Genomic DNA, 27,543 nt, shown 5'->3' on the forward strand with positions numbered 1-27,543 from the left:
AATCGGTGTACTCGTACACGCCAAAATCGAGCATCGACTACCACGAGCCATTCTTGATATCTGGCGACGCCCCAATATCGAGAGGGGTAAAACCCCTTTCTTTCTTTCTCCCTTTTCCCTTTGACAGCAGGGAATCCGTCCAACAGTGTAAACATCAATCGCAAGTATCGAGGAAGTTGAAACAACTAAGTTTGTTCTATAGAATTCAGAATTTCGAATGTTTTATCTACTTCGAATAAACTGTATTAAAATAGTGCACGAGCAACACGTTTACGGTTTTTAAAAAGGCAGTCTGCTGCTCAGAGACATGTCCTAAAATAAAATACAGAAAAATACCATTAAAAATTCCGTACGTGGGAAAGTTCAAGCGACATATTAAACAGCGCGGCCGCGACCCGCGACCGATTCCCGATCGTCGTCACTGTCGCCATCGCAATCACCACGGAATAGATAAAAACCTTATTTATCTATTCCGTGGCAATCACCAACATCCCGTCGCACTGCAGTACTACCACCGTACTAGCTACTGGATCGTGGTGTCGACAACTTTTCTTCAATCGTATGAATACACTCATAACTAAATATAATATTTTTCCTATTTTTCTTTGGCAATTTTTACGTTCTATTAATTTATTAATAGAAAATTTATTTTTACAACTTTGATTTTTGGAAGAAGCATTTGACAGAATAAAGCATACAGTCTATTAACCTTGGCCATTACATCAATATTTCTAATGTAGTTTCATTTATAATATACTGTGTTCCGACCTGCTCTTGAGATTCTCGTCATAAATGTTGGTTGTATTAGAGAAATAAAAGCTATTTCATTGAAATATGAGGATATTTGCAATCGCGTTACATAATTATTCCGGGTGACCAATCTGAAAAATTCAGAGGCGAGCTCCGCACGTGCAATTAAATCCGTTCAAAACTTGCTGACACGCGATAAATACATTAAGTTGCCATTTTTAGATCGTACCGCCTGTTGTTCTTACGATTAGTCTACAGTAGTACAGATATGGCCTCTCTGAAGTCACTTCTCCGATAAAGGGAAACATTTTTAGAGCTTTACCTACAAAATTGGCGTTTAGAATCCCGAAAGTTAAAGTATTTTATCGAAGTAACGATGTTTCCCTGACAATGCAGTGGTAATTTTTATAAGAACCAAACTTTGAAAAAAGTATAAGTCTATCGACGCAACGACAGGTGACTCTTGTAGCTTGGTGACCTTCTCTTGCGGCGCATGAGGAGGGGCGTTGTCATGTAGGAGTAGCGGGGACAGGTGAACGGCGATTCACGACTCTCCATCATTGTGTCGAGTACCACACGCATCCGCAGTAATGCCGGTGCTGCTTGGTATGAAACTGTAACTCTAACATTTTTCATAGTAAGTGACAAAGCGGCTTAAAATCCCTTCGGCTGTGTATCTGTCAAGTATCGCAAGGCACATCATAACGCGGTCGTCACGCCAGCCGTGGTTCAGTTCGTGCGGCACCCACTTATCAAGTTTTTTACCTTGCCACTTGGACCAATATTGTGTTGATGCTCAGCGGCAGATTGAATATCGTCAGCTCCCGCTATCGCCTTTAATTCGTCGTTGCTTACTTTAGTTTTCGGGCGATCACAGGGTTCATTTTTTAGATCAAAAATTCGACGTCGCAAGCGTTCAAATCAATAACTAGTCGTGCGTTTGTTGATAGCGCTCACTCAGCACACGTCATTAATGTTGTGAGCCGTTTGTGTTGAATTAGTTACTGCCGCTACGGAGCTCATGTACCATAATTACTCGTATTCTTATCGTGTTATCATATTAATGAAAAAGATACAAACGTAGTGAAAACGAAACATTAGTCAATTAGCAAATTACCTAAATTTAATTTAATTTTCTTTAAATAAAATTCTTTACCATTTACTTAGAATTTATTGACAGCCACACCTACACAAATTACATTTCAAATTATCGGTATTGTAAAAGGGCAACTTCATAGGTAAAGACACATACTGGTATTATAGTATTACATCTAAGTATTCATGGGTTGAAGGATTCTCCTTACAATTTATATTGTTGGTGGTAGGTCGTATTGTGCAGCTCGTGCCCGTGTGCCTACACCTGCGGCGAGGCAGTGCTGCGTTTTGGTTTAAAGAGTGAAATAGGTAAAGTTCTAGTACCGACCGTGGCACACAGTCCGCGCTACAACCAACAAATATCGCCCGGCCATATGCCCACTGAGTTTCTCGCCGGATCTTCTCAGTGGGTCGCGCTTCCGATCCGGTGGTAGATTCTGCGAAGCACTGCTCTTGCTAGGGCGGTGTTAGCAATTCTCCGGTTTGAGCCCCGCGAGCTCACCTACACAAGCTAGGGTACGCTGAAATAGCCTCTCAAGGCTATCAGCATAGGTAGGAAAAAAAAAAAAAAAAAAACCGGCCATACGCGGGAATCAAAGAGCGCTGCTGCCCTTTCTTTGATGAATAAGGCATGCACTCAGCCATCACTGCTCCCATAGAAAGAGTTTGGAGGATGTCCTTCTAGGCCCTTCTACGTGGTGTCCACATAACCATATCATTTAATTATTTCAAAAAGGCTATGTTTTTGAATCAGAAAATGTGTAGTTCTCAATTACTTCATGAAATCAAGAAACAAATTATGAAATAGAGCATTATTTTCATTAATAAGGATATGTTTACGATAGGGAAACGTTAAAAAGGGATTTGCAAGACACCATTCTCGTTATGCTCAGAAACAAGAGAAGTAATGCGAATAATATTATTTTCTCGTTTTTCCTCGAGCTAATACTCGTACGAACCTTGCGAGCGAAACGCACAATGAGTTATAATTCCACGAGACAAATAAATCATGTCCTCAACGCTCCAAGCTTTCCCACCCACGACACACATATCATGGATGTCTCTGCACTCACCAATAAATATCTATGCTTTATTTATTTACTATATTATGCGAAGTCATATCATTTTTATTCAAAGTGAATGAATATAAATGAAACACACGAAATGCCTTGCGTGCCTACCGAGGTAGGAACAATATAAAGAGGATAGCGTAAACAACAAAGGTCACACCCAACGCAATACTATTCATTGTATTAGCTAAATGTGTCCATTCTTTGTTGCATGTGCTTTCTGAAGAACTGTGCCACTGTGGCCAGATCAGCATCTTCCATCGACTACACATCACGGCTTTATTCATAGTGCTGAGTCGCTGCGGTACCACAGTGTCTTTAGTCGCCGTCCATCGCAATACGATACTGAGCATTATCAGCAGCACGGAGACAACGAGCGAGCCGCGGTACAGCAGCAGCAGGGCGGGTGGATCCTCGGCGTGCTTAGGCACATATTGTTGTAGTTGAGACAGGAACCTGTAGTGGCAGCCGTGACTGAAACAACACAAGAACAAGCGTATGGTTTTCTTCACGTCCACCAGGAAGCACGACGCTGACAATAGGGGGAGGACCACAGCAGGGAGCACTAGAATAGCGGCGAGCGTCCTCGTCTGTCGCTCCAGCGTGTAGGTCCACACGGTCTGCACCTCGGACCCGTTGCTCTGCTTCATCTTCCAGTCTGTTAACATCCAGTGAGTTTCCAACGTGACTTCTGAGACGTATAATTGATTCGCGAATTTTAATCGCACCAACACTTTGTCTCTGTTCCAAGCTCCGAACTTCAAATCACATTGCTGTACGTCCAATGGCCAGTTTCGAAGATCGACCCGACATCTCGAAGTGAACACGGCTTTAAGTTTACATTCGACCTTGCCGCTTGCAGATATCGTGCATGGAGTGTAGAAGGGAATGTCATCGTCTGCCGCGCCGACTGCATCAATTTGTCTGTACTCCGGCAGCCACAGCATCGCGCTCCTCATCACCGTGTCAGCGATGCCGGCGTATTCGGAGCGGTTCCAGCGCAGTCGATCGTCCAGCCAGTTCAGGATTAGAGCACCGGTCACCTCGAACCGATCGTCTCCACTGTCCAGGTCGTATGACTCTATGATGATGATAGACCTCACTTCGATGGTCCCATTGACGAAGGGAGGTTGCGAAATATCGTAGTTGGCTTTGAGGTCCTTCTGCAGTTTTTGTTCCCAGTTGTTTTCGTCGGAGCTATGATCGATCACGCACTCACACCTGCAGAGCACAACCAATAAGCTCGATATGTAGACAGTCCGGATCATAGCTGTGGTCGTACTGAGACCGCCCGTTGCTGCAGTGTGTCGGCGGCGGCGGCGGCGTCCGTAACACGAGCCCGCGACGCCCCTCTCGTGACTCAACACACACACACACAACCGTCGTATCTGTGAATACAAATATATCAATACAAAGTGCGAGACAGAGATATAATTACATAGACTTCAATATTTGAAACCTCATCACAGCGAAATTACTAAAAGTAGTAAATTACATACATATGTATATCTATATTTTCATATATGTATATATTTTTTTATAAATGTTTGAAATATTATTTATTTATACATTTGTTGATGGTTGATTGGTGCTCCTCGCAATTACAACAAATGAATGTACATACAATGGTAATGTTTAGGTGTTGGCGAGGATATCTACGTGTAGGCCGCCGCTGGTGGCGCGCGTGATGGTGTTATTACTAAACATAACGTCTCGAACAATAATATTATTATGGTGAAGAACTGTTCCCGAAATATTCTGAAAATTATTTAACTTATGTCAGTATTTATTTCAAGGAAATATATACGTACCTACTTACAAAGAATTTTACGAAGAAATGATGTCGTATAATCAAAATTGATAGAATTGATGAGTCTGGTTGTGGGGCTAGTCGTGGGGGCACAGGTATATCTGCCGTCGTCCTACCTATTTCTACCGCGAAGCACACGTGCGTTACGGTTGGTAGAATGCCACGTCATACGACGGCTTCGACCTCATGTCTCAAGACGGGTGGCTGTAACTCCTTAACGCAAGGTGGACAGTGGACTTGTTCTGCTATTAAACAAAAAAATAAATTGTTCTCAAACATGAACAATAAACGAAACGGATCCACTCTGATATCCTCAACCTTATTCCTCGGGTGCATGCTGTGGTGAACAGCTCGGCAGCGATGGCTATATTAATAAAATAAATAGAAATATTATAATAGAACTCTAGCAAAAATATGTATCGCGCTGATCATTTACAAATTACAAAAATTGTACATTTTTTGAAAATCCGGATCCAACAACTATCAGCCAATAAATCTACCGCTTTGTTTTGGAAGCACTCACAACTATACTTCTGTCCCGCTGCAATAAAGGACATACGCATCTGAGATGTGCACACATAGCACACACCTCCGAGCATCATGATGAAAAGCGGCCAGTGTAATAAAAGAGTCTTGTTATGCTTACGATTTTCCAGTGAACCCACTTAAAATTTTGAACTGTGTCCAGACATGACCAATAACAGGCGTTCGCCGCCAAAAAACAAAACCCTGGGCGCCCGGGCGGCCCGGGTCATTTCCAATTAAAAGTTGGCGGCGAGAAGGCCGTCCGAGTTAGACGGCGCAGGTGCCGCTTCACAAACGGATATCCCGGTTAAGTTGCCGGTTATCGTTCCCGAGTAATATTCGCGCGGATAATTCAGCTCTTTTTCGGCGTTTAAGTTAGTGGTGCGGTCCAGTGGCTCTTCATCAGCTATCATCAGCAGCAGCAGGTGGTTCTTCGGCTATACATACGCTCAGTCTAAAATCATTCAATTGTTAATAATAGTGTGATTTTCTATGTTTGTGTTATAATTGGTACGGTGCATTTAGTCCATATTATGTAATAATACAGATCTGCAATGATCACAGCAAGCAGTTCCCGAGGGCGTGCAAGGGTAGATCTAACATCAGTAGTTACTGAGAGCGTAGCGTCACATCCAGTTAACGTGTTGCTCCACGGAGACCAGCTCGCATCCTATTTATATGGAAATTTCAGTACGTCCCCTTCACCCTCTACCGCTCCTCTGAATTAAGCTCATTTACCTGAAATGACAGAGCTGCTTTTTGAGAATGTACACAGCATGACATATCATATTAGTTGAATTTAAAATAAAAGAGACATTATTCGGCTTCTTACTATACTCGTATGTATAAAGCACAGATCATTAGAGCACCGCACACCACAGCCCACTCTCCGTGCTCTGTACTGTACAGTACTGTACTGTACAGCGCCGTATGAACGTGCTCTTGTGTTCGTCGACTGAGTACAACGCGGCGAGGTAGCTTCAATACTTAAGGACCGTGATACTGCACTGTGCTATAAGAAATCGTTTGAACAGAATTTGAATGTAATAAGAGTCTCGTCGAGCTTAAAGTGTGTTATAAATGACGTCAAGTGTTCTAGAGGAGAGGATCCGTGAGGAGGTGCGAGGAGGGCCGCGGTGTGTTATCGCGTTTAGCAGCTCGCCTCTCGGTGGACTCGACGAGAACTCCTCGTCTCAACAATCACTCCTAATTTCAGATACTTCAATTAATTCAAATATTTGAAGTGAGGTAATTGTATTCTGAAAGGTTTTTTTAATAATATCATCCCATACGTAACTTACTGTAAGTCATCTGTGAGAAGCCACACACCCACAGACTACAACGTGCCCCGACAGGCTAGTGTGTGAGTGTGGCAGCAGCTATGTACCTAGGTTACAGCGCGCCTTCAGCACAGAGTACTTTCTTTTAAGTTAGTAATCAGTTCACTGCATACGTCACGCCCGGGTACACTCCACTGTGTTCATGTTTTCTTTGTAACTGTGTAATGAAACAGTACCTCCCTATATTTTTATATGAAGCACCATCATTAATGGAATATTGACTGTTTGTTGAAATTTGACACACATTTTCTAATTTGTAAAAAGTAGATATTTGATCTAATGTAGTTGAGGTAACACAGGCACTACAGTCTGACGGTAGATGTAGTAGTGCGGCGTTGGGTGTGGTCGTGTTTATTTAATCCGGGTGGAAACGACGGCCCTCGCACCCGAAGCGCCTATGGATTTCATCAGAGCATCACGTGACGATCTGCAAAAGTATCAGTGCCATCGTCAGTATCAGGCGTATGAATCGTGCGAGTTGTCGCCGGGTGACGATCGCCCGGTCCTGTAGACTGTAAAGCATCACGACTGGGGATTTAATAACTATAATTTGTTGATTATGCCGCCGACCGGGTGAATCCCTCAGACATGTCACCTCTGGTTGCTCTATGCTTGCTAACACTGAGTACTTGCACAGACATTACCAAGCAGCCAGAATCCTCCACCAAGAGCTCGCCCTTAAGTATGGCCTCATCGAACAGAGGCTACCGTATTGTTCGATTCGAACCCAGCGACCTCGTGGCAGCCTAGGGCTACGGAAACCAGCACGAGGTGCGCGTGGAACATGTGCCGCGATTCGCGGCGTCGTATGTACTATTTTAACAAAATATCATGCAATCACTCACCGGAACCGATGCCTTCGTCTTCTCACGCCGTATCACTTAGGGAGAAGGGTATAGGGCAGGAATGGATAAGGATTAGCGATGATACACAACTTTAGCGTAGACCGTCAATATACAGGTACCGTCCCGTTCGAGAAGCAAGACAAAGTGACAGATGTCAAATCGCGACGGCACCGTCAAATCGCGACCCGTGTTGCCGTAGGAAGAATTCAAAAACTAACGGATTGGTTTCGAACAGTCACCCGCCCGGACAGGTCCCCTACCTGTCCTTAATCAACTGGCAGCCGGGACAACGTTGTGACCGCTCGTTTGAGAACCGAGTCCCCGACCAGAACCTCTGCAGACCGAGGGGTCCCATCCTTACCGGGAAACAGATTAACAATGCGCCACCTACGCCAACGCAGTGGCGGCAGGTTAGCATCCTTAACCAACACAAGGTCACCGACGTGAGGGGGACTGGTTCTATCCGTCCACTTAAAGCGCTGCTGGAGCAGATGTAAATACTCAAGGGACCAACGTTTCCAAAAATCTTGGGACATCTGCTGCAACATCTGGTATCGCCTCAACCGTCCAGGCTTGATATCCGAGAGGGGATACTCCGGCAACGCATTGAGTGGCTGTCCTATCAAGAAATGGCCTGGAGTTAACGACTCCAAGTCATTCGGGTCTGAACTGAGCGGGCACAACGGCCGTGAATTAAGTACCGCTTCAATTTTACAAAATACCGTGGTTAACTCCTCAAAGGTGAGCGAGGTTTGCCCTATCACGCGCATCAAGTGAGTCTTAGCCGATTTTACTACTGCCTCGAAAATTCCACCCCAGTGGGGGCATCCTGGAGGACTGAAGGTCCACCGAATACCGCGACGAGAGAGGGCCGTTTCAATATCCACCTGGTTATTGTTCAAGAAATTTACTACATCCCGCAAGTAACGGTCCGCACCTACAAAATTCGTTCCGTTATCGGAGCGTATCAATTCGGGTAAACCTCGACGGGACACAAATCTATCCAAGCTCGCAATAAAGGCTTCAGTTGTAAGGTCGGCAACAACTTCAAGATGTACAGCTTTGGTTGAAAGACAGACAAAGACGCACAGATAAGCCTTAATTAACCTAACATTCCGCAAACGTGAAGCCTTGATCATGAAGGGCCCAGCGAAGTCCGTACCAACTCCAGAAAATGGCCTGATCTTCTTCACTCTGTCTGGGGGCAGATCTCCCATCTGAGGCTGCATCGTAGAAGCCTTAAGCCGATAACAGGGTAAACACCGGAACAGGACACTCCGAACCGTACGACGCCCCGACAGAATCCAAAATTCCCTCTGGAGGGATGCCAACAGCGCATTGCAACCGGAATGCGAATTTGCGATGTGGCGATCCATCACCAACAGGTCAACTAACTGGCTCTTCTTGGGAAGTAAAAGAGGATGGCGCGCCGAATAAGGTAAATTGGAGTTACTTAATCTACCTCCCACTCGAATCAACCCCTGGCCGTCTACAAAGGGGCTAAGACGAGCGATAGCTCCACGAAGCTTAGGGCGCTCAGTCCTTAGCGCCTTCAATTCTGAATGAAAGCTGGTGGCTTGCACGACTTCAATTAATTTCAGCAGCGCCTTCTTCCGCTCGATGGGACACACAACAGGTGTCATATTGCGTTGAGACACCGACAAACGACAATTCCGAATAAACCTCAAAATCCAGGCGGTAACCTTAACCAGCTTGTCCAAGGAGCTATAACGGTTGATGAGCAGATCCAAATCCAACCCCTGAATCACTCCTCGATCCTCGAACTGCGCCAGTGCAGCCACGAGACCTGGAGGAACTCCTATGCGAGAGGGAGGCCACTGAGAAGCCTTCATGGTGAGCCACTGGGGACCCCACCATAACTGATGATCAACTATTTCCGATGCTAAGCATCCCCGAGAAGCGCAGTCCGCCGGATTGAGCTCACCAGACACGTGTCTCCATGTTAGAGGGACCTCAGAACCTTGAATCTGGGAGACACGGTTGGCCACGAAAACTTCAAGTGTATGAACCGAAGCCTTCAACCAGCACAACACTATCTGGCTGTCTGTCCAAGCATAGACAGTGTTTTCTAAATCAATAACCGACCGTAAACTAGTAGCTGTATGGTTTAACAACCTAGTCAACAGAGCGGCACCAGACAACTTGAGCTTCGGAATCGTCATGCGTGTCCGAAGCGGAGCGACCTTACTCTTCGCTAACACCAACCGTATATCAACCCTTCCAGTTGAAGAAACCGTTCGCAAGTATACCGCAGCTGCGAATCCACGTTCCGAGGCATCCGAAAACCCGTGGAGAGACGCCTTGTATTTGCCCGCAGGAACCAGCTTCCGAGGTATTGACACCTGGTTAATATCAGGAAGAGACGAGAAAAAGTTCAACCAATCCTTCAATAGGTCACCAGCAATCCCCTCGTCCCATGACAGGTTAGCAGACCACAGTCGCTGCATGAAGCACTTTAAGAGAAAAGTGACAGGAGCGATCCAACCGTTTGGATCAAAGGTTCGAGCAATTGTGGAAAGCACCGTTCGCTTAGACCATACCTTTGGATTTTCCAACTCCACCCGATAGGTAAATTCGTCTTGAATCGGACGATATTGAATCCCTAGGACCGACAGCATGTTAGGGTTATCGACATTCTCGAAAAGATGGGGATCCTGTTGATACTCCGTTGGCAAACCAGTCAACAACTCAGGACAGTTAGACAGCCATTTTCTCAACTCGTACCCGCCCCTGCTCAAAAGGCGGATCAGTTCATCCTTGCGTGATAAGGCCTCTTCGACACTGTCGGCGCCCGTACATACGTCATCGACATATAGGTCCCGTTCCAAAATGTCCGCAGCACGAGGGTAGTGCAACCGTTCCCTCACTGCCAGCTCCCGCAAAGAACGAACCGCCAAATATGGACTCGACCGCAACCCGTAAGTGTTCGTGTTCAGTTCATAATTTTTTATGGGCTCATCTGAGCTTTCACGCCAGAGAATGAGTTGATACCGCCTATCCTCCGGATGAATCACCGTTTGCCTGAACATCATACGGATGTCTGCCACGAAAACGATCTGGTGCCTGCGGAAGCTCGTCAGTATGTCTGAAATGTCCCGGTTCAGCTTTGGACCCGAATGGAGACACTAATTTAACGAGACGCCGGAGGAGGTCGTGACCGAACCGTCAAACACGACCCTAATTTTACCGTTAGGAGTTTTCAAAACCGCATGATGAGGCAGGAAACAGTGCTCCGTAGCACTCCAATCTACCTTGGAAACCGACATGTGACCTAAGGATTCATACTCCCGCATAAACTCTACATATTTCTGCCGGAACACCGCGTCGCGCCTCATGCGTCTCTCTATTGACAAAAGTCTAGTCTCTGCTGCCTTCCTCGAACTGCCTAGCAGTGGGCGATTCGCCCGAAAAGGAAGTCTTAACAAGAACCGGCCCGAATAGAGACGACCCGTATTATTCTGGTAAAACAGCTCACATTCCTCCTCATCCGGGTTAACTCGATAAGCTGTAGGAGGTTCTTCTAGTTCCCAAAACCGTTGGACTACTTCCGAAAGCGTAGACCCGACCAGAAAATTGTCCGATTTCCTCGCAGCGACCGGCCGGAACGCAGGACCCAACAATACATGACCTAATTTTGTGTCCATTGCAACCAAACCCTCCGCATGAAGAACGCGCTTCCCAGTCAGGAGCAGCTTCCCTAGTACATCCGCCCCAAGTAGTACGTCTACTGGCCCCGGTGTGTCAAACTTGGGGTCCGCTAGCCGTAAGTCTGAAGTCAATGACCGTATGTAACTGTTTACCTTCACCGGAGGGTGACGACCTATCACCTCAGGCATCACCAAAGCTGAGACTCTAAACTGTAAGCGAGGGTTAGGATTCGATGAGAAAATAAATGAAGTGTGACCGATCACGTCCGAAATTCTAACATTGCCCACTCCACGAATAGAATAAGAAGACTTGTAAATAGGATTGCCCAACCGTACTGCAAGGTTGCTCGACATAATACTGCCCTGTGCGCCGGAATCCAACAGAGCTCGAGCAAACACAGTGTTGCCATCCGAATCCAACACCCGAACAGAAGCGGTAGGAAGTAAAACAGCTTCTGGGGCTGGGGCAACACTGCAGTGAGCGGCAATGTCCTAGCGGGGGCCCGGGTTCCCGCTATCCCGGTCGGCGCGCGACGGAAGGTCGTAGCGTGCCAGCGGATCCCACGCTCCCACATAAGGCCCTCGTTTCCCGTCCCGCCTCATATACCTCCGCGTACGATGGCCAAACGGGCCAAACACTGGAGGGAGTCGCTCCAGCGTCGGCCGCTCCCTCAGCGGAGGGGAAAACCGTACTTCTGAGGGAGGGGGAGACGAGTGAGCAAGGCTACTCGATCCAGCAGGCGAACACGGCCCCGCACGGGGGGACAACGTGGCCACCCCGGCGTAGCTAGTGGGCATCCGCTGGCACCCGCCCGCAGTACCAAACCCGGCGCCTCCCTGCGAAGCCTCTTTCCGAGGGTCCACGCCGCCGAATTGGCGAGGGCTACGACCGGTGCGCTCACCGGTCGGCGAGGCTGGATGACTGCGTCCGGATGACCTCGGAGTGGCGGCAGACTCCAGACACAGGAGGGCATGGTGCCGACCGTCGCAGTTAGGGCACAATTGTGGCTGTGGACAGACGCTCGCCGTGTGCGACCCAAAACAAAAAAAGCACCATCGCCGCTGGGCAACGATGTTGCGTCTACCCCTGATGCGCGTCGACCGGAACCTCGGACAGGCGGCTACGTCGTGCCCGCTCTCATGACAGAAGGCACACCGTGGGCCTCCCACCGCTGCCATGAGCGCAGTCAGTCGTTGAGACGGCCCCCTCTTATCCCCTCCTCCTCCCCTCTGAGCAACCGAAACGGCGTGGCCGGAAGCCGGCACACGCGACCCAGAGGAGGAGGGCGGTGGCATAATCTCGTGTCGGCGACTTTCGGCTTCTAAAAATGCCAGCAGACTGGCCAGGGTAGGCAGTTCGTCCCTACCTGCGTTGTCCTGCTGCTCGAATCGAGTGAGCACCTCAACCGGCAGCCTACCTGCAACAATATAAAAGAGCAGATATGACCATTGGTCTACTGGTAGACCCAAATTGCCCAAGGCCTTAGTGGCCACCGTAACTGGATTCAGTACCTCGGCTCTGATATCGGAAGCCCGAGAAAGTTTGGGTATCGCAAACAGCCTGGCCAGCTGAGCGTCTACCAACCGTCGTTGATTTTGATATCGGTCGAACAGGATCTGGCGTGCGACCGCATAATTGTCGTTGGTGATAGGCAAGTGTGCCACCAATTCACCAGGTTCACCTCGCAGAGCACCCCGAAGCTGAGCCATCTTATAAGAGGCAGTCAAGTCCGACCGACCATGGACCAGGCTGTCAAACAAATTTATAAAGCCGACCCACTCGTTCAGATCACCGTAGAAGATCGGCAGGTCGATGGAGGGGAGGCGTGATATGACGCCTGACGAAGTTCCCGAACCTCCATTACCACCGGATGACGACTGCTTCTTAACATCGGCCACCCGTTGCAGAATGGCATCAGCGTACTCCTGACACTGGTCCACGTCAAGACCGATGGCATGGATCACCTCCTTCTCCACTTCGGACCCCAAAGCAACGAGGTCAGACAACCGATCGTACACTACCTCCAACCGTTCGTGCACCTGAGACGCCCTATCGAGCAATGCCGCATCCCTATCTGTTCTGTCAACCAAAGCATGAGCTGATGCGAACCATCGGAGCTCACTAGTCACCTTCCCGCGAATGTAGGACACCGATATGTTACTTGCAGTTTACAACCATACAAAAAAAAAAAAAAATTTAAATTCAAATAACAAAAAAAAATAAAGGAATTATTTAAAGGAGTGTACGAGTGAGCCCACCAAAATATTCCTACTCCTAAGTATTTAGGTAACCTAGACCTCACCACTGTACCAAGGACACCCCAACAAATAAGAACAAAATTAAAAGTTATAAGATAGAAAATTGCTGATACCAGGTTTTGAGTTGCAAACTAAACTCAAGCACACCTGGCCTCTAGACTATAACTAGAAGCTAGTCACCAAGCAGGACCCAATCAACAATTTACTATCACAAAGTATTCACACCGTTCAACGGGTAAGTCAAATAACAAAATTAACATTAAAAATTAATTATATGATAGCAAATTGCTGATAAAACTTTGTGAATTAATTTTCAAACACTGATGGCCTCAGGACTATACCAAAGCCAGTCACCAAGCAGGGCCCACAGTCAGCAATCCACTACCACAAATTCAAACAAGTAATTTAAATTTAGAACAAATTAAAACAAATAACAAAAAATATATATAATAGCAAATTGCTGGTATAAGTTTTGAAATGACACTCATACACCGTTGGCCTCTGGACTATAACTAAGCTAGTCTCCAAACAGGGCCCAACCAGCAATCTACTACTACAAGTTCAACAAGTACTCCAGTTATATTCAATTACAAATGTGTTGCAGCTCAATTATACTAAAATATAAGTAGGAAGTGAGCTACAATCATACACAAATTAATAATAAATTATAAACCCAAACTGTAATAACATTCAGATTGTTACACACAATTATGCTTAAATAGATGTGGTAATCTACTGCTATGATGAGCAGAATTAACATAAATCTGTAGTAATAGTATGAAAATAGCTGACCACTGTAGCAGCTGTGTGCTAGGTCATAAACTCAGCCAGCACAGCTGTCCAATTCACGTACAATTAGTCAGCTATGCGCAGTGGAAGCTAATAAATCAGTCTTACTATTACTAACTATTACTACTCACTAATTTTCTTAACCAGGTGGATAGAAACACACTAAACGACCTGACCTAGGTCAGCAGAATGATAGTTTAAACAGAACCGAACCCTATGCCTACACTACTTCTGCTGACTAGTAACAAAATTAAGTGAGGTTAGACGTAAAAAATTTTACAATTCGTGGTAATTACTATAGATTTCACAAATCTAACCACGCTCTGCTACCAGAAATTGTTCGATTCGAACCCAGCGACCTCGTGGCAGCCTAGGGCTACGGAAACCAGCACGAGGTGCGCGTCGAACATGTGCCGCGATTCGCGGCGCCGTATGTACTATTTTAACAAAATATCATGCAATCACTCACCGGAACCGATGCCTTCGTCTTCTCACGCCGTATCACTTAGGGAGAAGGGTATAGGGCAGGAATGGATAAGGATTAGCGATGATACACAACTTTAGCGTAGACCGTCAATATACAGGTACCGTCCCGTTCGAGAAGCAAGACAAAGTGACAGATGTCAAATCGCGACGGCACCGTCAAATCGCGACCCGTGTTGCCGTAGTAAGAATTCAAAAACTAACGGATTGGTTTCGAACACGTATTATAAGTACCAGCCGGACGCCGTACTCGAAAACGACCGCGCCAAGCTCTACTGGGACCGGCCCATCATCACGGACAGGACTATTCTTGCGAATAAGCCTGATATCATGCTGATGGACCGGACGGAGTCTCGGGGATTTCTGGTGGATATCACCATTCCCTACGACGAGAACCTTGTGTGCGCCGAGGCAGATAAAAAGACCAAATATCTGGACCTGGCGCACGAGGTGACCGACATGTGGAGAGTGGTATCCACAGAAATAATCCCGGTAGTTGTATCGGTGAACGGTTTGGTCCCTAAAAGCCTCTCAAAACATCTCGAGAGGCTTGGTCTCAAGAAAAAGTCGGTGGTGGCCAAAATGCAAAAAGCAGTCTTGTTCGACAATGCCCGTATAGTTCGCCGGTTTCTCTCCCAATAGTCCCTAACGCTCCGGCCGATTGTTGCCCACCTCGCCGGAGTGTGTCCTGCTGTCTTCTCAGGCGAAGCAGTGTTTAATACACATAATAATAATAATAATAAAATTTTATTTCAGAATTAAATTCCATATGAAGTGTTAGTGTTGGATGCTTGGATTTATTTAATAAAACTTCCACAATCGATTTTGTGCTTGTATTTTCTTTATACAGGTTTTTGTTAAATTTTACGTTGCGAACAAGTTACCTTGGCACGACCATTAATTGAAGTGTGTAAAAATTGTGTCGGTGAACATAAATAAAAATTTAATATTGCTCAGTAAAATTTCGTAGGCGTTAACAGTTAGTAATACGAAATCTTTCTTAAAAAAAGCAGTTCATTTTATTTATTTTACATTGAACATGGCTGGTCTTGAGCCAACATGGACTTCATTCCAGTACCTCAGTATAGGGTAGCAATAGCGACTCCCTATCGCGGCCAGGAGGCTGTTCGGGCTGTCCCGGAGCCGACACCACGCGGGGGCCACGCGCTTACGAATGATCGCGTGAAAGCCATTTAAGTGAGCCTCCGCGAACATCGTCGACGCGCTACAGTACCGAGACAGCCCCATCAGTACCCTGAAGCCGTTGTTATATTGGACGTGCAGGGCTCCAAACGCCTTTTTAGTGTACTCAGTCCACAGACTGCAGGTGTAAAAGGATTGACAATATGCCCTAAATAGTGTGTGCTTGTCGAACGATATACTATTATAGGTAAACATATCCTAAATTCCCCAAATCTAGATGTGGAAGGGGAGGAAGATGCAGAAATGGACTTTGAGGAGAACCTAATTGGAAAACTCTATTATCTATAAATTTGATCACAGAAAAATATAGCTTTTAACATCAGGGCGAGCCTGTCACTAAGCTCACAATTAAATGTAGGTAATTCTTATTAACCCAATTAAAATGTATGCTAGTGAACACAGGGACTGTTGTTTATATGTTCAGGAAATATTAACCTAGTCGTATTTGTAAGGTGAGCCTCGCGCGCCCTGCGGGACAGGGCGGCCGGTGCATTAACACCGAGCGATGTGACTGCGTCGGGGTGTCAGTCCCGCAAGTCGGTATCAGCATTTACCAATTAGACATCTATTCACATTATTTTATTATTACTATGATTTAGAAGGGTGAAGCTTCAATAAGGTTCCAGTCCCAACTGTAGAGTGCAACGACTATCTCACCCTTCAAACTGGAATGCATGACACAGTAGAAATAGGCGGGTTGGTGGTAACTGCCGGTGCGGGCTCAAGACGTCCTACCATTAGTTATTACGCAAATTGTATTTTTTGCAAAAAATTTTATTACGCTATCTTATCTTATACCTTTTAACGAGCAATTCTTGTATACTCGTATATATAATCTGAATCTCGGAAATGGCTCCAACGATTTTCATAAAATTTAGTATCCAGGGGATTTCGGGGGCGATAAATCGATCTAGCTACGATTTATTTTCAGAAAATGTTCTTTTATTCTTGTTTTCAATAATCAACTCTTCCCGACATCTATTGGCGAATAATAATACTATTTTTCTTAATTGAGGGCAAGTAACCGCTTTAAAGACACAACAAGATGGCGTTATCAAAAAAAACCGAGCCAAGCTCGGTCATCATCTAGTTTCCTTAATAGCGCAAACCATTCGTTAATGTGTGAAGTTACGTATTTCATAAGAATAATTAGCATCTACATTGATCCAGGTGTCTTGTCTATAGGATATAATAATTTATTAAATAGGCCTTGACGATTACAAACTTCAAAATTGATTTCTAAACATTAGACGAATCGTTTTCCATTCCTCCTACTATACTTTCTTATCCTGCTAGTAAACCTGTAAAATAAATAAGCCCATTTACAACCAATCTAGCGACCAGACTGAAAGATCCCTCCGCACAAGGCAGCGCTAATAACGACGTCTCCTGAACATGGAGCAGTGCGGGTAGCTCGTTACAGCTCTATTACGATCCGGATTGGTTCCTGATTCGCTCTCTGCACTTGTACCTCCCACACCTTCGAACAGACCAACATCACAGACTATTGGATGTTTATTGGGTTTAGTTGCGGGGCACCTGGAAACTCTTGCTGTTATAACATTTGAAAATGCAATTTTCGTCTTGTGAAATTATTTTATTGGAGTTGATGCACAGAGGAGCTTGCCGTCCATCTGTGAGTTAAGTGATTATCGTATCCTATTATCGTATTCCATTCAAGTCAACTTATTGATTTACTTCAGTCTGCTCGGCAACATTTTAAATTGAGATTTTGACGCAACTTTTGGGCGTATCCTCGACGAACGTTGTGAAAATCATTTAATTACGACCAATAAATAATTGTACATCGACATTACAATGCTGCAATCAATGTTTAGACTAGGGCTGTGAGAAGTACTAGTTACACTTCTTCGAGAATCTTCCTTTGAGCAAGAGGTTTTCCACAGGAGTGCCACTTTAGTTAGGTCGATATTCAAAAGAGAATAGTTAACCAAACAGCAGTGAACGCGATACGCCGCGAACCGTCCATCAGATCTCTTACTGCTCTTCAGCACTCGCACCTCGCTCGTCATGACTTACGCGAGTGTGGTGTTCGCTCACTCGACTCGCACACACATAGACACCCTCCAATCCCTACAATCCCGCTTTTGCAGGTTAGCCGTCGGGGCTCCGTGGTTCGTGAGGAACGTCGACCTACACGACAACCTGGGCCTCGAATCGATACGCAAACACATGAAGTCGGCGTCGGAACGTTACTTAGATAATGGCCTTATCGTTGCCGCCGCCGGCTACTCCTCGAATGCTGACCACGCAGGAGCAAGTCACCGTCGTCGCCCTAGACACGTCCTTACGGATCCATCAGATCCATTAACTCTTGCATTCACCTTCAGCTCTAACACTAGGAGCAGGCTGAAGAACCCCGGTAACCGTACTCGTCGAACTCGACAAAGAGATCGACGTGCAACCTAACCTATGCATCAGCTCGCTGAGTTTCTCGCCGGATCTTCTCAGCGGGTCGCGATTCCGATTCGGTAGTAGATTAATTCGTGAAGCAGCTGCTCTTCAGTTGTTAGGTCTCCTTCGGAAGGGCTCGGGTAGCTGTTAGCAAATCCCACCCCTTCTGGCTGAGCCTTTGCTCGCCCACCTGTCCTGGTGAAACTGGAAAGGCCTCCGGGCCACCATGAAATCTTCAATAAAAAAAATAAAAACTCGCACTTCGTACTCGACGTAACCTGATCGTTCGTTCGTTCGAGCATTGTGTAAAACTATTTGAACAGACTCCAAAACAGGTATACTTTATATTCTCTTTTACCTACATTATCCACGTCTGTCTCATCTCGCCAACTCGCCACAACACCGCGAGTGAGACGCTAGAGATAGAGATACACTAACTAAATGTAACTTTGAATAAAGTGAGCTCATTCAATAATGAGATTGTTTTTGTAAAATTCAACGGCCGTCTGGTGTAGTGGTAAGTGACATGGTCACTATACAAGGGGGTCGCGGGTTCGAATCCCGCCAGGGGAAGATATTTGTATGATAAATATAAAAATGTCTTTTCCAGGGTTTTTTTTTTTTTTATTTTTTTTTTTTATTGCTTAGATTGGTGGACGAGCTCACAGCCCACCTGGTGTTAAGTGGTTACTGGAGCCCATAGACATCTACAACGTAAATGCGCCACCCACCTTGAGATATAAGTTGTAAGGTCTCAGTATAGTTACAACGGCTGCCCCACCCTTCAAACCGAAACGCATTACTGCTTCACGGCAGAAATAGGCAGGGCGGTGGTACCCACCCGCGCGGACTCACAACAGGTCCTACCACCAGTAATTACGCAAATTATAATTTTGCGGGTTTCACTTTTATTACACGATGTTATTCCTTCACCGTGGAAGTCAATCGTGAACATTTATTTTGTTGAGTACGTATTTCATTAGAAAAATTGGTACCCGCCTGCGGGATTCGAACACCGGTGCATCGCTTCAACACGAATGCACCGGACGTCTTATCTTTTAGGCCACGACGACTTCAAAAAATATGTTATATAATATAAATATGGTTATGGATGTATATTAAATATATGTATGTGTATCATAAAAATCTTACATTTATTTCCGTTATCTGGTACCTGTAACACAAGTTCTTTACGAACTTACCACGGGATCCGTTAACGTGGCGTGATTGTTAGTAAATATTTATTTATTTATTATTATTATAAAAAAAAAAATGTGTAACGTGACTTTTGTTTAATTAATATATAATAATTTTAATGAGTCGCATCAGACTGCTGTCTCGAGGACCCGACCGGGCCCGTACACCTGGACACCTGAACACCTGGCAGGTACTCCAGGAGCTCTCACACGAACGAACGTCCGTGAGAATGTCCGCTCCGGTCGTTTCTCTTCTCACCTGATGTTTTCGCGGCCGCATCTCCGTAATTAATGATCCTCCATTATTCTATTCTGCCCCTTGACCGGCTCGGTGTCCGCACTGAGACAAGTACGCGCTCAGCATTCGAGCCGTTCTATCTCGTCGCACAAACCCTACTTCCGATGTTTTTGTTCTTCGTAAATAGTCTGTCAGGACTTGTATTTGGTCTGCCACTTTGAACGATGTTTCTTGAAGACAATACCAAATGAGCAGCAACATTTGTTTTGCCACATATTTTGTTCCACCTCTCCGGATAGTGAGGGTTCGTAGGATGACAGGATCGCGTTAATTGAATAAGATTACATTATTAAAAACTATTAATTCGTTCGATTCAATCACTAGAGCTTGTTTTTCTCTTTATAATTAGGAATTTTAAAGTTGTCAGCTTTTTCTTTTGTTTTCTTTTATTGTACACAACAATAAAAGAAATAAAAATCATATTTTTTTAGATAACAATACCTTCAAAGATTTACCAGATAGAGACAATACCTTCAATACCTTAAAAGTATAGTAAAATCTGGTGTGTCATCAATAAATGTTTTTTAGAGTGTTACATATTAGAAGGTACATAACTCATAATTTTGTGGCCTTGAAACATTAAATAGACTGTGCGCGTTATCGTCGCGTCCGTCAGCTCCAGTGCGAGCTGGTTTCGTTATTTTCAAGGGGCGTCGTGCAAAGCATTCCCGCGGCGTTATTTGTCAGATTCTAAAATATCGGCCGACAACCGTTTAGCTGCTAATAAATTACCATTTTCCTCCGAATGTTGGACGTCTCCAACAGCCCCCTCCCCTCGTTTGCCCCACTACAAGACCCCCTCGCACCGCATTATACGCGGTTCTGTCCCCGTGCTATGAATATTTAAATGGGGCCGATGCTGAGTTTTATTTAAGACCTTATTATTTGAAGTCACGATGAATCAAATAATGATGTCGTGGTCTACCTGTATTCTTTAAATGGCGGGCGAAGGACTCTTCTTACTCAGCCTCACCCTCTATTGTTAGTGTTCTAACCCCAGTTCGGTGACCCTCAGTTTCACAGTACTAGTATTAGTCAGTTATTATTACACCTGCTACCAACATGTACTACTAACTAATACTTATAACATTTCATAAATTACATTTAATAATGATGATAGATTTTAGTAGAAAATATTATGTAAAACTTGATGCGTAAAACACTTTACGTGGCGTTAGAAACTGGTTATTACTGGTGGTAGGACCTCTCGTGGGTCCGCACGAGGAGGTACCACCACCCTGCGTATTTCTGCCGAGAAGCAGTATTGCATTTTGGTTTGAAGGGCGGGGCAGCTGTTGTAACTATACTGCACAGATGACCCCCATCATATGTGCTATACTGAGACCTTAGAACTCATATCTCAAGGTGGGTGGCGCATTTGTGTTGTAAATGTCTATGGGCTCCAGTAACCACTTAACACCAGGTAGACTGTGAGCTCGTCCACCCAACTAAGCAATAAAAAAACCTTCTTTTATATATAATAATATATGTTATAATATTGGTAAATCTTAGGTTTTAGCAGTAAATATTAGAGTTTACCAACACAAGTCGATAAATGTAAGAATATGTAAAAAAGAAACGATTTTATCGGGCTTTTACCATTTAGTACATGCCAGGTTTTACCAGTGACGATTGGTAAATGTTGGTTTTGGAAATAAAACAATGCATACTTCTCAATCGTTTATTTCAATTAATAATTATTCAAATCCTTACATACCTATGAGTAATTATAAATCATATTTTGTACTACTAATCGGTTAAATCGTTACCTATATCTTTTGGTATTTTTATTGATTATGTTTTAATAACTAAAAAAAAAACAACTATGTATGAAATAAACTTATCTTGACAAACATAACGCTTACTATTAAGGCTAATCTAACTAAACCATTAATTTTTTGAATATTTTAGATTTATAAACAAGTTGAAGATAAGCGAAACGACAATTTATTATAAATAATCAATTGTCATTTTTAATAGTTAGTAAAAAAAAATACTTGTTACAACACGGAGCGCTGTTATGGCATTTGGAATTACCAACTAATCTTGATGACTTGCAAGCGCATTTCTTCGACAAGCATTTTTTAAGGCAGTTACATTTCTTGAAGCCTTGCCCTCAGGTCAATCGTCAATCTCGTCAATCGTCAATCTCGAAGACTAAGTTCTTTATCTTTAACAACTTCATTTATCTTAAGAAAATCTTCAGAGCATGACATAAATTGATTCGTTGTGTAAAACTGCTTTAGTACTTATAGCGACCCGCCCTCGCTTCGCTTCGGAAACATTAAAACACACATGAAACCAAAAAAATAAAATAAATAAAAATTTAAAAAAAGTAGCCTATGTTCATCAGGGACAATGTCGGCTTCTAATGGAAAAAGAATTTTTCAAATCGGTCCAGTAGTTTCGGAGCCTATTCGAAACAAACAAACAAACAAATCTTTCCTCTTTATAATATTAGTATAGATAAAAAATTATAGTAAAACTCATTGACCGTTACATCTACCACAATTGCAATAATGGTTTTTGGGTCAGTTTTAGCTCTGTTAATGTCAGGTATTTTCAGTCTAACATTTTGACCAAATTTCACATTTGCATATTTATCAGACTATATGGCTTTCATGTTCTTCAGCTTGATTTTCCTAATTATTTTTTTCTTATTGTCTGGACTGATTTTATGCATTTTGGTATTGGATCTTCTTGAGCTTCAGTTGAGTTTTCTGTCTCTGAATCGGTTTCATTAGTTATTTGCTTCTCCGTCATAATTTCAGTTACATTTTCTTGTGTTTTATTCCTCAAATTAATACTGCTTATGTCCTCTTCTGAGTCATTTTCAGCAACATTGTTTTCCTTGTCCTATGCAATTGCATTTTCGACGGTAATATTTTCATCCGTATTTTACAAGACCACACGCCGAACACGTATTGACATGTTTATCTCAACATTTACCGTGTCTTTGAGGTAAATCCTAAGATTTACTAAGTGAATGGTCGTAAAAGTCCGAAATGAACGACGATCATAGAACGGTTGGGGCTTTTACCATTGAGAGTTGGTAAATCTTAGGACTTACTGGAAAATCTTAGGATTTACCGTAGTTCGGACTTCTACAGTAAAATATACATAGATTTGTGAAATTTAACCAATTGTCTACTAGGAGCAGCTTAAGAAAGTTTCACATAGATGACAGCAGAGTATAAATGTTAAACAAGGTAAAATTGGATAGCATATAAGCAGGTCTGCCAATAATGTATCAGTGAAATCCAAACCCCACAAGTTGCATAATGACATTCACACAATGATTCTTGCTGTTCCAAGAAGCGTGGCAGTGGCTGAGAAACTGAGGGGTACGGGAGGGGACCAAGTTTCCGTTCTTGTATCTAACAACTTCCCGTTCAGATATAATCTCTGCAACCCCTACGAGTACTTGTTCCGCCACGGCCGGTGCAAACCCGCGTCCGTACACCTTGTCGGTTCTGTTGGCTTCACCATTGTACGTGGCTTCTTCGTGGCTTCGTCTCGCGTTAACAATGCACACATTCTGTTTGTGTCTCTCTGTTATCTCTCTACACAAGAGTAGAGAGATAACGATGAACTGACTGCTAGTATGACTACTAGCTTCCCAGTATTTAAATTTTGTTATTCTACAAGTACTCTTCAATATTACTATATGTTTATATTAGTTATAAAAAATAAAAAAATATCCAGATTGTGATGTATTCGACATTGGAACATATCAATTGTCGATAAGCTGATGGGCGTCCCTCGTCTCGAGTTACCGGATCGTGTGTTGGATACGGCCAGAGCGGCCGCACTGCTCGCCCGCCATGTCGCTCCTGCCGGGGCTCCTCCTGCTGCTCGTGCGGGGCTCCGCACAAGACTGTGTCATCGATCACAGAATCCCGGAAGATGCTTGGGAACAGAAACTTCATACAGACTTGATCAACACAGGCTCATTCGAGCCTCTCTGCAACAAGACGGAGCCGCTCGATGTCTACATTCGGTTCACGCTCAAATACTTCGAATACCTTAGCGAAGAGTCCACTTTCAACATATACACATGGGTGCACATTTCGTGGACACACGACAGACTCACGTGGGATCCCAAGGACTACGGCGGTATCGAGGAGACCGTACTTGTCAGCGGGACCGAGATGTGGTACCAGACCTTCCGAGTGCTCAACTCTCCGGAGACGGACGACACCGTCCACCATTACAACGTCCCCTGTCAAGTGGCGCACACCGGTCGCGTGGTCTGCGTGCCCAGGTTCAACGACCCGGCCATCTGCGTCCCCGACCTCACCGACTGGCCCTACGACCGCCAGACTTGCTCGTTGCTGATCGCGCCCCCCGATCATAACACGGGTGGAGCAAATAAAATAAAATTGTCTTTTGGGGGGAGGGCTATCACCATGTTCGGAGCGGAATACGGCGCCGAATGGATGATCATCGACTACCTGCAGACCAACGGCACGGACACCCTCAACATGACGTTCGTGATGGAGCGTCACGGCGAGGGGCTCGCTGCCGTCGTGGTGTCTCCCGGCGTGATGCTGTCGGCGCTCACCCTCACCGCGCTCGCCCTCGACCCGCGGCAGAGCACTCGCGCGGCGCTGCTCGGGTTCAGTGTCGCGGCCCACGTGTACTTCATAAACCAACTGCGGGCGATGGCGCCGCTCCATCAGCTGGCGAGCGTCCCGAGTCTCGTGTACTACTACGGCGGCTCGCTGCTCGCGACGCTGGTGGCGCTGGTGAGCTCGCTGTGTCTGGGCGCGCTCTGCAGGAAGTCCTCCCCGGCGCCGCGGTGGCTCCACGAGCTGCAAGCTGCGGTCGGCTCGCACTGGACTCGGCTGCTCATCCCGCGTTGGGAGTGCGGCGAGACGAACAACACCGAGAGAGATACAGAGCGGTGGACGAACGTCGCTAATATAGCCAACGCTGCTTGTCTCTTGATATTTCCCGTTGTCTACGTTTCCATGTATTTCAGCCTCGTGCCGCAGCCTTATCCCATAACAGACTAGCAAACTATCAAGACCAGTGCCGACGCGACGTCGCTATTGCGACGAGTTCTATCTCGTTGATATTGAAATAACAAATACATTGGCTCTGACATTTCGTGACATTCAATATCATCACTTATTTTATTGACATTTATTGAATCTTGCCGCCTGCACATTTTGTTCTATGTATTTTGTAACAAATGCAATGAAAATTCTGAAATTTTGGCATTTTTTATTATTATTGGTATGGCAAAGAAGTGTGTGTCCGGTCTTGCGTCGGCGGGAGTGACTCCAATGTACCTAGTTATTTACATTGTGGAACCTGCGTCCAGGTGCGGACGGGCGAATCACTTGCCTTGAAACAAATGGAAAACTTCTCTATGGCTGTGAGTACCGCGGTCTCTGTCTACACACATTGTACACAGGAGGCAGTTCAGTCAGTCAACTCTCACTGTCACAGCGAGGTGCTCGCACTGTACTTATGCACTCCCAGAGCATTGTGCGCACGTTTGTAAGCAAGTTCGCGTCCGGGCATTTTCCAAAGTTGGTATCGAATTTAAATATCGTTAAAATGAAACAATCTATTGAACAGCGTCGACCGTGTAGTTTCAAAAAACAACATTTAGCTGGAAACAACTGAGTCAATTAAGTTAATTGTAGTCAGCTGTCGAATTAGCTTTGTACGGCGCAATAAATTCAAACCACGTTGACGCTGAGCACACAGCACACACCCAAGACATTCGTATTTAAAATACAAATTAGTACTGAATTCGAGTCGTTACCTTCTGTATTGTCGATGCTTTGTGGTTAGTCCCTGGAGGCTGAGGAGTGCCGACAGAGAAATAACTAATGCTTTTTTTATATATTTTTTTCATGATTGCAATGCTCATCAGTCAGTCTGTGTCAGGGCGAAAGAGGAGGCGGGCCCGGGTGTCACGTCTGCTCTCTTCTAACATTTCTTGCAGCCGCATATTACAGGTCGGACGCGCGACTGGGTAGACATATTAAAGACTATTTGGCCCGCCATGCTGCCGAAACCAGATGTAGCCATTCTGACCCTTGTTACAATTATGAAACAATTCTAAAGTTTAAGCTTCGTTGATAACTAAGGCAATAAATAATGAGAGTGATGCGGGTGTCGCACGTGCAGCGTGCCAGTAGGTACCCTGACGCAGCCTCCTAGTGCACTCCGCCATCTCTGACATGGGGTATCACTCCCATGTATCCTCGATGTGAGTAACGGGGCGTAAAGAAGTAAGGGTGAATTAGGTCATCAAGGTCTCAAGGGTCGAGGTGCCGGGCCTAACCCCGAATTCATTAGGCTACTTATAGTTAAAAAAAAAAATGTTTTCTTCATTTTGTTTGTTATAATATTATAATGAATACTTTGAATACATTTTTATGGTTTTAATTTAATAATTAATTTTACTAGAAATGTATTTTTATTTAGCTACGAGTTTATTTCAGCAAAGTGCTGGAAGTGTCTCCGCCTTGCAACACCGGCCGGTCGGTACATGGCGGCGCCGCCGTACTCTACGAGTGGGTATATAAGCAGCGCGAGCGGCGGGGCAGCGACACACACACACATGGTGCGTATTGCCAATTCATATTTTAATGAAGTTTGTGAGGTGGTTGGCCGAATGTACGGTTTCAACTATTTGTAGTTTGTGTAACAATTGAAATGAAATTTAAATACATAGTTGAGGATATGGTATAATTGAATTAGTTGACAACATACTTCACGCTGCTGCTTACTTCGTGCCAGGGGGTGCGTGCTGGTGCTAGCAACGTGCACCTCACGTGCTCACAGACGACTTGGGAAAACGAACGAATAATACTGGTGGTGGCGCATGCTGTGAGCCTGCACGAGTAGGTACCGCCATCCTGCCTGTTTGCCTTCCGACTTGAATTGTGGGGCAGCTGTACACTTCAGGTACACTTCAGACTTCGACCTCTAGTCGTACCGCCGTTGGTAAAGTTACCGATCCATCTTTGGACCCATACAGGGCATTTTCGCGCCGCTTGTCGACCTGAGTTCGCGACGCACCCGGTTTCAACGTAAAATCCAAGTGTGTGCTGTTTGTTAACTAGTTTGTTTTAATTTTGTTCGTTTTCAGCTGAAATACGCAGTGATATTGCTGGCGGTGGTGGCGACGGTGCAGGCGGCCGTGATCCCGCGCGACTGTCAGCGTGAGGTGTCGGCTCTGCGCGGCCGCGGCCTCGCGGTGTCGCCCGCGGACCTGCGCGATCCCGCCAAGCTCTTCTACCGTCTCATCAGCGAGTTCGACGTCACCCGGTGCCAGCACGTGCTCATCCGAGTCGAGCTGCGTAAGTCGTCCTGCCTCCCGAGTATAACCACAGATACTTCATATAACAACAGGGTGTTTCAGTGGGTTAGATTTCGCTTGGAAACGCAACATTGTTCAAAAATATAATAGACATAAACTGGATGTAGGTAGTAAAGTGTAAAGGAAGCCCAGGACAAACTGTTAATGTAACTATTTTATTCCAGCGGAACTGGTCGAGGGGTAGTCCCTGCCCCGTGTCCGCACGCGCCCTGCACTCAGCACGCCCGACCTCGAGCCGAACAATAACCTACAACGACTTACTTAAGCATTGTCACACAACATTGTGCCTCGGCGGTAGTTCCTGTAATGTCCTCTTGCGTGCCTAATGTTCTGCCTGGGCAATTGATCTGACTTGTTTTCCAATAAAATGAATAACAATGAGCCAGCGTCGTGTTATTTATATTATGTGAACCTCGCGGTATCCCCGCGACGGACGTGGACGCGTGCGGGGG

At 45.2% G+C, this 27,543-nt stretch overlaps 5 protein-coding genes across 5 annotated transcripts; 2 read left to right on the forward strand and 3 right to left on the reverse strand.

The window, feature by feature from the left end:
* Positions 1-1,898: 1,898 nt before the first annotated feature.
* nAChRb2 (nicotinic acetylcholine receptor subunit beta 2) lies at positions 1,899-4,249 on the reverse strand. The gene has a single exon (XM_089739710.1). The coding sequence runs from the start codon at positions 4,181-4,183 to the stop codon at positions 3,023-3,025; it is 1,161 nt and encodes a 386-aa protein (XP_089595836.1). The 5' UTR covers positions 4,184-4,249; the 3' UTR covers positions 1,899-3,022.
* A 1,237-nt stretch (positions 4,250-5,486) lies between these two features.
* Positions 5,487-11,457, reverse strand: LOC149499519 (uncharacterized). Its single transcript, XM_089739774.1, has 3 exons — positions 10,644-11,457; positions 8,158-10,541; positions 5,487-5,687 (listed from the first exon to the last, which is right to left on the reverse strand). Exons 1-3 carry the CDS (start codon positions 11,455-11,457, stop codon positions 5,487-5,489), a joined length of 3,399 nt encoding a protein of 1,132 aa, XP_089595900.1.
* Positions 11,090-14,861, reverse strand: LOC114249728 (uncharacterized). The gene has a single exon (XM_089739961.1). The coding sequence runs from the start codon at positions 12,811-12,813 to the stop codon at positions 11,596-11,598; it is 1,218 nt and encodes a 405-aa protein (XP_089596087.1). The 5' UTR covers positions 12,814-14,861; the 3' UTR covers positions 11,090-11,595.
* Positions 14,862-21,419: 6,558 nt separating this feature from the next.
* Positions 21,420-24,969, forward strand: nAChRb3 (nicotinic acetylcholine receptor subunit beta 3). Its single transcript, XM_089739336.1, has one exon. It carries the CDS (start codon positions 23,571-23,573, stop codon positions 24,762-24,764), a length of 1,194 nt encoding a protein of 397 aa, XP_089595462.1. The 5' UTR covers positions 21,420-23,570; the 3' UTR covers positions 24,765-24,969.
* A 213-nt stretch (positions 24,970-25,182) lies between these two features.
* On the forward strand, positions 25,183-27,472 carry LOC149499521 (uncharacterized). Its single transcript, XM_089739337.1, has 5 exons — positions 25,183-25,286; positions 25,637-25,738; positions 26,211-26,334; positions 26,861-27,071; positions 27,256-27,472. The coding sequence occupies exons 1-5, from the start codon at positions 25,225-25,227 to the stop codon at positions 27,273-27,275; spliced, it is 519 nt and encodes a 172-aa protein (XP_089595463.1). The 5' UTR covers positions 25,183-25,224; the 3' UTR covers positions 27,276-27,472.
* The last annotated feature ends 71 nt before the right edge of the window (positions 27,473-27,543 follow it).

Source organism: Bombyx mandarina, chromosome A1, assembly GCF_030267445.1.
Source record: "Bombyx mandarina strain Sakado chromosome A1, ASM3026744v2".
In the NCBI taxonomy this organism is placed as follows: Eukaryota; Metazoa; Arthropoda; class Insecta; order Lepidoptera; family Bombycidae; genus Bombyx; species Bombyx mandarina.